Raw genomic sequence first — 12,226 nt, forward strand, 5'->3', positions numbered from 1 at the left:
AAGCATCAATTCATCCAAAAGCACCTCAAAACTACACCAAATCATCCAAAACTAGATTTGGGCTCCTCAATATATAATCAATCTTTTATAACTACACTCACTCAAAATAAAACTTATTTACGAAAATTTAAAATTGAAGCTCGAATGGCAGAAAAATTTGAAGCAATGTTGAATTTTTCCTACTTGTTTATGTAAATGAAAATTTTGAGTTGCATCTTATAGATTTTGATTGAATAAGGTGTATGAAGTTTTTCTTTTGAGAAATTTTGGAGCTGAAAATCGATGAAGAAAAAGGTTTAATTTCGAAGGAATAGTCTCTTTTTCCTATATGTCCGAAAAAAGACTACTTAGAAGATTTTGGGCAAGTTCAGTTTTGGGCCATGGAAAGCAATGTAACTTTTGAGCTACAAAAATGAAATGTATATTTGTAAAGTGTATTTTTCTGTAATTTTTTCTATTAGTAAAGTATTATATCTTTTTCGAGATATTTATGAAGGGTAAGTTAGTAAAGACACTTTTTTATTTTTTTTTAGGTATTAGTAATTTTTAAGAAGTGTGTCCAAGCTAAACGAATCACTTATTTAGAAACGTCGGGAGTACTAAATCAACCTTATTAATGATGTTTTTGAACGCTAAATTTTACATAGTTATTTATTTAGTGTGCACAAAGTGCTCATCCAAAGGGTAGGGGATGTGAGAAAGATTATAGCGCCTACGGGTTATCTTTGAGGTTCCAAAATAAAAGATAAAAAAAGAATAAAAAAGAAATTGATTTCATAAAATTAAATATAATAGTAATTATTTTTATTACATGGACAAAGGAAGGAGTTTTGCAAATCATTGCCGCGCTAAATAGAATTAGGTCACGACTCTACAATATATATATCAAGTTCCTAATTGAAGTAGAACTACTATTTCTAAATCCTTGTTCTATTAGGACAAAGTGCCAATTTTCCCCTTCACAATCACTATGTGCTTGTTGTCTACGTCAACTCACATATCTATAAATCCCTCTCAAAAAGTATCAATGCACTTCACACATCTCTCCTAAACTTTTTTCTTTTGTTTTACAATGAATCAAACAATGGAAATTACTGGTGTTACGGCTGCCGCGAAGTCTTTCGTTCGTCGTGTATATTCACATCCAGAAATTTTTGGCCACTTCCAGCAAGTCATGAAAGGTTATTCAACTAAAGAATTGGATGTTCATGCTGTGGTGTCGGAATTGGATACTCTGTTCCAATTCCACCACGATTTGCTAATCGGCTATCGTATTTTCTTGCCGCCAGAGTTCCGAGTGTCATTACCTATGTTGCAGCCTCGGCAGTTCCGAAAGAGCAATTTGATTGACATCGACACTATGATAATATTGAAGCCTTGCATTGATTTTATGAATAAAGTGCAGAAACGCTTTGGCGATGAGCGCAGTGTTATTGAGGCATACTTGAAGACTATCAGAACATTGACACAAGGTAAACTTTCTAACAAGGATGTCAATATTGCAATTGCGAAAATCTTTGGTAATGAAAATCAAGATTTGGTGGATGTGTTTAAGCTGGTTCTTTTGGGTGATAAAGCGGGTAGAAAGAGAATTAGAAAAGAGAAGAACACGGAGGCCGAGGGCAAGTCCAAGAAAGAGGAAAAGAACAATTTATCATCACAAAGTGATAGCAATAGTGACGATCAAATTAAGGCTCGAAAGAAGAAAACACTTGATGACTTAAAACTTGGCAAGCAAATGGAAGATGAGATGTTTGAAGTTGACGTTCCCTTGTCCCGTGTGAGGAGTATTGTGAAATCTGCAAAGGATTTGAAAGACTCAGCGAAAAAACAGCAACATCAAGTAATCGAAATCGACAATCATTTCAGTGCTTTAAGTCTTAGCTGCATTAGGAAAGAATACAAAGAACAAGGTTCCGTCGTTATACAACAACTGCGGGAAAATCCCAGACATCTTCTGCCCCAAATTTTGGAAAAGTTCGAGGGTAAAGAGAAGGAACTGGTCAACGACAGAGAGAAGGTGCACAAATATTGGCGTGAATTTCATGAGAAACAGAGTTCTTTGACAAATCATCATTAAAGAAGTGTAAATTAAGGAATATATAATTAATTGCTGTGTAGGGTTTTTATTTGAATGTTCATAATTATACGGTATTTTATTTTTTTCTCTCTTTGTTGATATGATTTTCCTTGAGTCAAACAATCTCTCTCTAACTTCCGATATAAGGTCACGGTCCATGTACCCTCAATTTTCCTTAAATTTTATTTATAATCTAAAACAATTTCTCTAACTTCCAACATAAGGTCAAGGTCCATGTACCCTTAATTTTCCTTAAATTTCATTTATAAAATTACACTGAAAATGTCATTATTAGTTTGAATACATATATTGACTGATGAAGATTATGAAGTTTTAAAAGGGGTATTTGGCCATGAAATTTTTTACTTTTTTTTTTCAAAAAATGATTTCCACTTTAGTGAAAACTGCATTGTTTGGCAATAAGAATTCAAAATAAATTTTTGAAATTATATTTGGAAACTTGGTTTCACTTTTACTTCTCTCACAAAAAGTAAAAAACAACTTATATTCATGACCGAATACAATTCCAAACTCCTAACTTCAAAAAATTTTAATTTTCATGGGCAAACACCTGCTAAGAGTATTTCAAGCTGCATTTGAAACTGTAAACCGAGACTCACTACTGCGTTTCTCCCTTAATTATTCAGTTTTCTTGCTCTCGTCGAATTTTTGAACTCTTCGGACAGAGACTCACTACTGCGCTTCTCCCTTGTTTATTCAGTTTTCTTGTTCTCTTTGAATTATTTGAAAATCGTATAGTCGACCCCAACAAACTTTAGATCGAGTGCAGTAACAAATTTAGTATCAACATCAAATTTGATGAACAGGTAACTGGAATACACATGTTACAATGGCTGGTTCATCTTGTTCTATGACAGGACCTCGATCAAGAGATGACTCTTGATCAGCTCTTACACGCTTGTCATCATATAGATCCACTTCACATGTAATCCAAGCATCCAACTTTTCCATTTTCAAGAACGTGGTGTTATAGCGGGGCCAGGGGCAGATACAGGAAGAGGAGAGTTATAAAATCAACATAGAAACAGGCATCTAGATTTGTAATGTTCCCAACAACTGTATCAGTTAAAATTCATCTTTTGATGGACTCTGCAATATTGAGTTATTACTCATGCATGTAGCCACACAAATTGCATCCAGTAGACAACCAGTCTAGTGCACAAACTTTTATAAACAGCCAAGTTACACAGTACATAGAGGAGGGTTGAAGGGTCTCTGGCTTTTGCAAAAGGACAATACTCTCTCAGCACTATACAATTTGATAAGACAGACAACAATGCCTCTCTACCTCCACAGACCTCACTTGTGGCATTTCAGTGGGTATATTGTTGTTGTATACAACAATGGCAGAGCTACTATGCAAGAAAATGAGTACCTCCTCATACTGCATCAAGGTCAGTTGTTTATCTCTTCCTGCGCTTTGAGTCCACCTAGCAACAGGAAAAGTGGCAGTTTAGCTAGAATGTCCATTTTTACAGATAAACAACAGTCAAGATTACAAACAAGAGTATAGGATAGCAGTATTGTGAAGCAATCCCATTTGAGAACCCCGCGACTTTTGGTTCAATGAAGGTAAATACATTGCAGGTCAAGAGCCTTTGACAGTGGAGGACATTTTCTTATAAGTAAATAAATAGAGTGGGGAATGGCCTTTATCCACCAAGTTTCAACTTGGAAATAGTGAACTCTTGGTTATCAAAAATAAGACGTATCGATAGGAATATTTTTGAAAAATCAAAATGCCATATCCAGACAGATTTTTGAAACATGTCAATTTTCTTTTGAATTAAAAATACCCACATGTCGGAATATGTACAGCCAGATTTCTTAAAGAAATCACATCTTGGATCTTTTGAAATACTATCTACAAGTTGGAAGATGTACAACCAGATTTTTTTTAATTCCTAATGGTGTGATTATTCCAGCCAGATTCCCATGTCCAATCTATCTCTCCCCTCACCCCATATCCACTTCTTCTAACAGTCAGCAACCCATATCATTCCAACTACCAACCATTTTTTCAGTTCATCAAACATTCACCGTCAGAGGAAGATGAGAGATTTGAATAAAAAACCCGAGAAGTGATATACCACACCATTTACTTTTCCCATTAACAGCCGTCCCACCCCCACCCATAGTAACGTCCACATAGGTTGCAACATAATCTACTCTTCTCACAAATTCTTGCATAAAATTTGCAGGGAGAACAAAATCAGCATCAATAACCTAAATCTCGATACCTAAATAAACTCAAGTATCATAGGTATAGCAGAATCCATATCTAAACCAACTTTGACAAGCATTGGTACATGACTCTCCAAGCCAAACAATGTTAAAGAGGGTTATTGCCCATGAGTTTTGCATGCAATCATGATTACTGTCCACATTTATTGACGCACAAATTTCCTTAGGCCACTCAGCTGTAAAAGATTGGGTACCCCTTTCACTTTAGAACAAGTATATGATTTATGAAGAACAAAGGAAAAGAACAAACAATAAGGTATGATATAAAATCAAGAAACGAATTTAATAACGTATACAACATGTTAATAACAAGTTGTATGCCAGAGGTACATATACACTATGAATAAGCACACTAACATACTAAGCTAACCGCGGAACTTTTGAATTAGATAAATTTATCCTGCAATTCCAGGGTTCGTTAATGAAATCTAAAAAAATCAGAAGGTGAGAATTTGTAGGAAGTGTGAATGAAATGTAAAGATTATATACACCTCAAAACATCATATAACATGACAATCACTTGTTGAAAATCAGTTCTAGAGCTTTTGGTGTATCACAGAACATCCAAAGCTTATTGAAGCCTCGTGTTTGAGTTGAAAATTTGCTGATTAATACAAAAATCTATATTGTTTACGTACCTTCTCAAAATTATCTAACCTACATAGATTTATGTGAGGCAAATTTAAAGTTGAAAAAATGAAAGTACTATGCAACTCTGTGGACAGCACAGAAGATTAGAAAATTTTTATAATATTTTAATAAAGATCTTTGCAATAATTTGCATCATCTTCAAAGGACAAAAAGGAAGGCGACAACCCAAAAGGCTATCTCACTCCTTTATTTCTCCAAATAAGTTATCCCACACATTCTAAAAGAATCAGATACAGTACTCACAAGCTCGAAGGTAAACCAAATGACACGACATCATACAAAAGTAAGGAAGTAGAATTCTGCATCTTAGCCCTGGGCATATGGTTCGTGAAGTAACAATTATAGAATACTCCCTGATCAATGTAGCATGTATTTGTCCAACTTTTCCTTTTGATTTGCTCCAAATATGTCAATTTTCCTAAAAGAGAAACTTTGCCCCCACCTTATTAAATGTGTCTCCAATACCTTAACACTAATAACAAAAATCCAAATACTCAAGGTAACAAGCAACTTCTCTGATGTGAGCATTTTCAGTCACAAGCTTTGATAAAGGAGGATTGAGGTAGGCTCACTGACAACTGAACAACAGTCTAGCTATGATAAACCACTGAACATATATGATCATATAGCGGCTAGTTTGAGATTGAGACATAGTTAACTCATTGACAAAGGCCAAGATGAATATGATACTACATAACTACACTATTTAAAGTTCAAATCTCTCAAAAGTTAATTTTATCTCACCTTCATACGCACTATCAAGGTATCTTCAGGTTATACCTCCTACCCACATCCAGACAACAAGAACGCGTCAAAAGGGACTGAAATTTTTCTTTAAGCTAGTGAATTGATTCTAACCTAACGAGATTCTACTCAACTAATGTAATCTGTAGCCAGTGAAAGTATTTCCTAAGTTGACTGAAGCCAATTTTGCTATTAAGAGTGAGTAATTCGAGTTCTCCCGCTTGTTCACTATGATGAACATGTCTGAAGAAAGACGCAGACTAGCAGGGACTAAGTTCATATTTTCCAGCTATCTCATAGGCCTAAAACTCCCAACATTCTCCAATCTTTGCACTTTTTTATGCTTTCCTTTGAGGAACTTAGCAGCAGAGATTTGTTAGTTGTTGATTGTATCAGTAGTACAGTAGACTAGATGAGCAGGGAACATCATGACTTCTTCCCCTAGCCTACCTTTCTCCTTCCTTCACGATTAGAATCTGATATACTAGATATAACCAAACTAAACATGCAGCACTTTCTGAAGTGCGATCTTTTCCTTCCATAGTGATCCTAAACGTCAGGCTATACATTAGAACTAGTGCAAAAAGTTCACCCACCATCATCACCCTCTCTATCACAAACAATAACAGTGTGTTGAGTGTTGACTAACTTGAGATACAATACTTGCAAATCATACTAATAATATTATGTCAAAGTTTACCAAGTGAGTGTAACAGAATTTGTACCTTTAGCTCATCAGGTGGTGAAACATGAAATGAGTTCAAAGGGCGTTTGGTGTCATCTTCTGAGGAACAGTCAGAACACAAAAAATGCTCTAATTTCTTTGCTTCTTCAATGGTCATACCCATACAAGAGGGATGGAACCTGCAATAACATTGCAGGCAAAATGAAAAGAATGTTTAATAGATGCAGTTTTCAAATAATCATAATACGGAAAATTGGATTACGCTAAACACTCCACCCTAGCACAGGCTTCCTAAATACAAATGTTGAAGAGTGTAACCGTTTTACCCAAAACTAATGGAGGCAATTACAGACATGGGAAGATTTTCATGTTTCCTAACTCATACTCTAGACTGATGAAGACTCTTCCTTTTTAAGTTCTATACAGATATAGGTACTTTTGTACTTCTAATAAAAGTTTCCAGTTCTCAGCACAGTTTTAAATCTAAGGAAACTTAGAATATCTACCAACATTAAGAATATGGAATGTAAATAATAGGGCATAAAGGGCAGCCCAGTGCACCAAAGCTACCACCGCTATGCGAAGTGTCCGGAGAAGGGCCCCACCAGGTTATCGTACGCAGCCTTACCTTGCATGTCTGCCAGAGGCTGTTTCTAAGGCTTGAACCCGTGACCTCCTGGTCAAATGACAACAACTTTACCAGTTACTCCAAGGCTCCCCTTCGTAAATAATAGGGCATAAAAACTAAAAATCATAGATGAACCTTTATTATCCCTGGTTGACATAGTAAGATAATGTGGATCGTGGACAATAAAAAGGAAGGACAACTTAATAATCCACTTCAGAAGATAATCTGATGGATGATGATGAACTAATTAAACTTGCTGCATTTGCTGATAAAAAAGAAGGGGGAAACGTGACACAATTCATTTGTTGCCTTTTCAAGCTCTGATCTAAACTCAAAGCAATTGCACATATGAAGATACGCATTTATTTTTATCTGAAACATTAAACGGAGTGATACTTGTTGATTTTCATGCATGAACAACAACAACATACCCAGTATATTCCCACAAAGTGGGGTCTGGGAGGGTATAAAGTGTACGCAGTCCATACCACTACCTCAGCTGAAATAGAGAGGTTGTTTCCGATAGACCCCGTCTCAGGACTGATAACAAATATAATCAAACAAAAATCATAAAAGCAACCAACAAAAAGAAACATCACACTGCTAGATAGTAAATAAAACAAAACACCCACAAAGTAATACTATAAACTAGCTATACGAAATCATAGACATCACCAAAATGCCACGAACAAGAGGCTACAAGATACTACAGGCACAGATACAAATAGAGCACTCTTCCCTACTATGACGAACGTACTCCTACCTACTACCCCTCTACCCTAATCCGCGTCATCCGCATCTTCCTATCAAAGTCATGTCCTCCATAAGCTGTAACTGCCCCCTGTCCTGCCTAATTATCTCCCTCCAACATTTTCATGCGTACAAGCAAAAAAAGGCATGCTAACGCGTAAAGAAGATGAATTTTGTGGATATTGTCAGCATACCAGTCTTTGCATCCTTCACATTGAACCATGAGATCATCAGGGTTGTAGGGCATTTCACACTTGCAATACCTTCAAAATCAAAACATCACAAAGTATTCAGGTTTTAGTAAACACTACAAACATAACTTTCAACTTCCACTTAGAAAAGGATGAAGTAGCTTTCAAGTTTCACAGAAAAGCTATTAGAAACTCACACAGCAACACGGTCAGGAGTAAACCCCCCTGTGGCAGCTTTGTACTCGAACCTACAAAAGTAATCCTCAGGGCCTACATTCTCCAGTTTGGTGTAGTTCTTAAAAGAGTGCACTATGCACTTCCCTTCAATGGTGTGTGCACTCTGCACATCAAAGTGATCTGACAAGAACAGCTCTTTAGCCCCATGGAACTGTCTGCGACCACCAATAGACTCCTCGGGCCGGTAGTACCATCTAACTCGGACCTTCACATTGTTACGGTGGTCAGCCTCTAGCTTCTCCACTTTTGCCACATATGGAGGTTTATCAGAATCAGATGGTCTCATCAACACACAATCACCAGCTGAGAAAGAAAGTTCAAAAAATATCTTTTCAGTCTAGTGACCTTCAATAATTCAAAACTTACACAAATCAAATGCTGATAGAGAAGAGAAGCAAACAAGCAAAATCTCATCAAAGTCCTTGTGAACCACAATACACGAAATATACCTGCCAACTTTTTTTTTTTTTTTTGTGTGTGTGTCTGTATTAGGACATCTATACATTAATTGAAGAAACAATTTAGGAAGATAAAGCCCAATGAGTAGTACAAACGCTCTACAAAAAGATTACCTACTCTAACAGACAACTGTTAATACAAACCATAGAAGGAAAAAAAGACTGGTACTTCAATGAGCCAAAGTTTACAGCTAGTAACACCAAAAAGTACCATCTTTATCCTTCTTACACACTACGAAACCATCACCGAAACCAGCAACAACATACCCAATGTAACAGACCTTACCCCTACCTCGTAGAGATAGAGAGGCTGTTCCGATAGACCCTCGGCATCAAACATTACCAAAACCAAAATTGATCAAATAAAGGAATGAAACAAACACAAGCAATACAATCATAAGTGACAAAAGGATCAATATTACGTCTAACGACTTTGTTGGTTCCCTTGATATTGTAAGAGTCGAGGTCCTTCTTTCCAGGTTTAGTCTTAGCCATCAATCTTTAAAGCTCACTCTTCAAGAATGGAAAAAACCCACAAATTCCTTTTTGGTTTACAAGAAAGATCCAATCTTTAAGCTCAACTTCAAGAATAGATAACACTCAAAAATTCCTTTTTGGTTTACAATAAAGACTCAATCTATAAGCTCGATAATCAAGAATGGAAAAACACCCAGAAATTTCTTTTGGTTAACAAGAAAGATTGAATCTTTAAGCTCAATATTCAAGAACGGAAAAAACCCAAGAAATTTCTTTAGGTTTAAATAAGAAAGACTAAATCTTTAAGCTCAATTTCTCAAGTATGGAAAGAAAAAAACTCAGAAATTTCTTTTGGTCTACACAAGAAAGACTCAATCTTTAAGCTCAACTACAAGAATGGAAAAATACCCAGAAATTTCTTTTGGATTACACAAGAAAGACCCAATCTTTAAGCTCAACTTTTCAAGATGAAAAAAAAAAACCAGAAAAATTTTTGCTTTTCAAGAAAGACTCAATCTTTAAGCTCAATTTCAAGAATTTAACAAAACCCAGGAAATTCTTTTGGATTACACAAGAAAACTCAATCTTTAAGCTCAAATTTCAAAAGTGGGAAAACCCACAAATTTCTTTTGGTTTACAAGAAGAAAGACTCAATCTTCAAGCTCAACTTCAAGAATGAAAAAGTTCCAGAAATTTCTTTTTGGTTTACAAGAAGAAAGACTCAAATCTTTTGTCTCAACTTGTGTTGTGGAAAATGTAAAAATAATAGTTATGTAGTGAAAGATACGTGAAAAAATGGAAATGGGTAAGAGTTCCTCAGTAAAATAAGTGGAGCAAAAACCCTAGTTGCTGGAAAATAGGGGGTGGAGAGATTAGAGCAATAGGAGAGAGAGAAAGCGAAGGACAAGGGTCTCTTTGTTCCTACTGGGGTGCCAATTGAGGACTTCTATGTGCAACTCCAACTCCTATTTGGGGAGGTCCGACTGGTCCGTCATATTTTACCTCTAACGCTGTGGATAGTAATTTCATGTAGTTCATTTTCTCCAAATTTCAATTCAATATTTCTCCCTTACTTCTTTTGTCTATTTTCATTTATTCATATTTAATTTAATATGTGTCTTAAGAAATACTCATTCATTTTATAAAAAATGATCTATTTTTTTTAGTCTATTTAAAAAGAATGATTTTTTTTCTTTTTTTAAATTTATTTTAATAATTTTTAAAATTTCAGCTACCCATATGACATGTTTAACACTATAAAATTGAAGGATATTTTGATACGTTTGAAATATCTTTAATTTAAGATTACAAGATTCAAAAGTTTCTGTATTTTTTTAAACTCCGTATCAAGTCAAACTAGGTCTTTTTTTTTTAAAACAGATGGAGTAATAAATAAAAGAGAAATTTTGTTTTATCAATTTTATTAATTATAAGTCATTAAAATATTAAAAAGTGAATATTTTGCTATTATCAACTTTATTGATTCTAAGTTACTTAAATATTGAAAAGTGAATATAGTATTTAAGAACAAGATAGACACAAGATAGTAATTCTCTCTTAATTCTTCAAACTGAACAAGAAATAGAGCATAATTTTTACAACTTTAAGTATATTCTATCATAGATCCATTGTGATGTTATAGGTACAATCCATTTTTACATGTTTCACTTTTTCAAGTACTAAATAAATTATAAAGTTTATGTAGATATTATTGAAAACCTTTATATAATCTTCACAAGATCACAAGAAAATCATTAAATAATGAGACTAATATATAAGAATGGTGAGAACACTAATCTTGTTCCATTGTAATAACTTGATTGAACAAGACTTGATTTTCGAAGTTGGATACTGCTCTTTAGTAACGTTTTCTATTTGAGATGGAGAGAAAAAGAAGAGAAGCGTAGTATTTGACTTAGGAACCAATTTCACTAATAATGTGCTTAAGTGCCTTTTCAGGTGAAAAAGGATCTTTTTAATAAGTCTTCATCTTACTTAAGAAAAGATATATGGATTTTCTATAATTTCAAATTATATTCATATTAATTGATATTTAATATTTAGACCTAAATATTTAATGCTTTATTATATCATAAGATGAGCTTTTTTTGGTAATTAGTTATATTATTAATCCCCAAAGGAAGCCTTACATTATTAAGCTAAGCCAATACAACTAACTTTTCAACCAAGACTAACTATTCAACGAACAAACTAAAAGCTACAACTATCTAACATAATTTTTACAGGAGCAGGAGCACGCACACAATATATACATGTATGTTTCCTAGCTACATCTTCATTGTATGCTCAATCTTCTGAAAAACTCTAGAATTTCTTTCCTTCCAGATAACAGAGATGATCTTTGCATACATCAGTTTTCACAATTGGGTTTGATGATTCCTCCTTTTACCTCTTTGATTGATTTCTGAAAATATTGCATCCCAAGTGACATGATAGGTTGAATATGATTTAGTCAGTATAATAACTTGGTCCAGAGAGAGTTCGCAAAGTTGGATTTTATGAATAAATGATCACTAATTTTATCTAGCTGTTAGCACATAACTCGTGTAGGATCCATTTGTATATTCCATTTTAATATTTTATTCACTATTAAAAGCATGTTTTGGAGTTACAACCAAGTGATAAATATGATTTTAGGCCTTGCAGAGTTATAATGGAGAAGTGCTCCCTAATTCACCTTTGAATGAATGTCTAATAACTTTAAATAAGCTTGTCTGATGGTACTTCTCTTACCACCAGAAATATTATGCAACAATTGCAAGTTATGTTTAGCACCAAGTATGTTTCTGACCAACCAACATGCTTGAGTAGGTATAGATAACTCTTCAAATCTGATCCCATTGATGTAATTGATACGGATCCATCTAATTCATAGTTGTCTTGTTTTTGCTCAACATTCCTACATTATTTCAAGATAGTTCATAGTTTTAAATTAATTAAATTTAGTCCACTTGTATTTTATTCCATGACATCAGGGCCTTTTTAGTAATGACATTCATTTCAAACCAAATATAACTTCTATAATAGCTTGGATTGCGT

General features: G+C 34.4%; 1 protein-coding gene across 1 annotated transcript; it reads right to left on the minus strand.

Annotated features, from left to right (window-relative positions):
- Positions 1 to 3,111: 3,111 nt before the first annotated feature.
- LOC107878167 (chromatin remodeling protein EBS) lies at positions 3,112 to 10,144 on the minus strand. The gene is made up of 5 exons (XM_016725082.2): positions 9,112 to 10,144; positions 8,192 to 8,534; positions 7,998 to 8,066; positions 6,466 to 6,604; positions 3,112 to 3,531 (listed from the first exon to the last, which is right to left on the minus strand). Exons 1-5 carry the CDS (start codon positions 9,182 to 9,184, stop codon positions 3,505 to 3,507), a joined length of 651 nt encoding a protein of 216 aa, XP_016580568.1. The 5' UTR covers positions 9,185 to 10,144; the 3' UTR covers positions 3,112 to 3,504.
- Positions 10,145 to 12,226: the final 2,082 nt, after the last annotated feature.

This window comes from Capsicum annuum, chromosome 7 (genome assembly GCF_002878395.1).
Source record: "Capsicum annuum cultivar UCD-10X-F1 chromosome 7, UCD10Xv1.1, whole genome shotgun sequence".
Taxonomy (NCBI): Eukaryota; Viridiplantae; Streptophyta; class Magnoliopsida; order Solanales; family Solanaceae; genus Capsicum; species Capsicum annuum.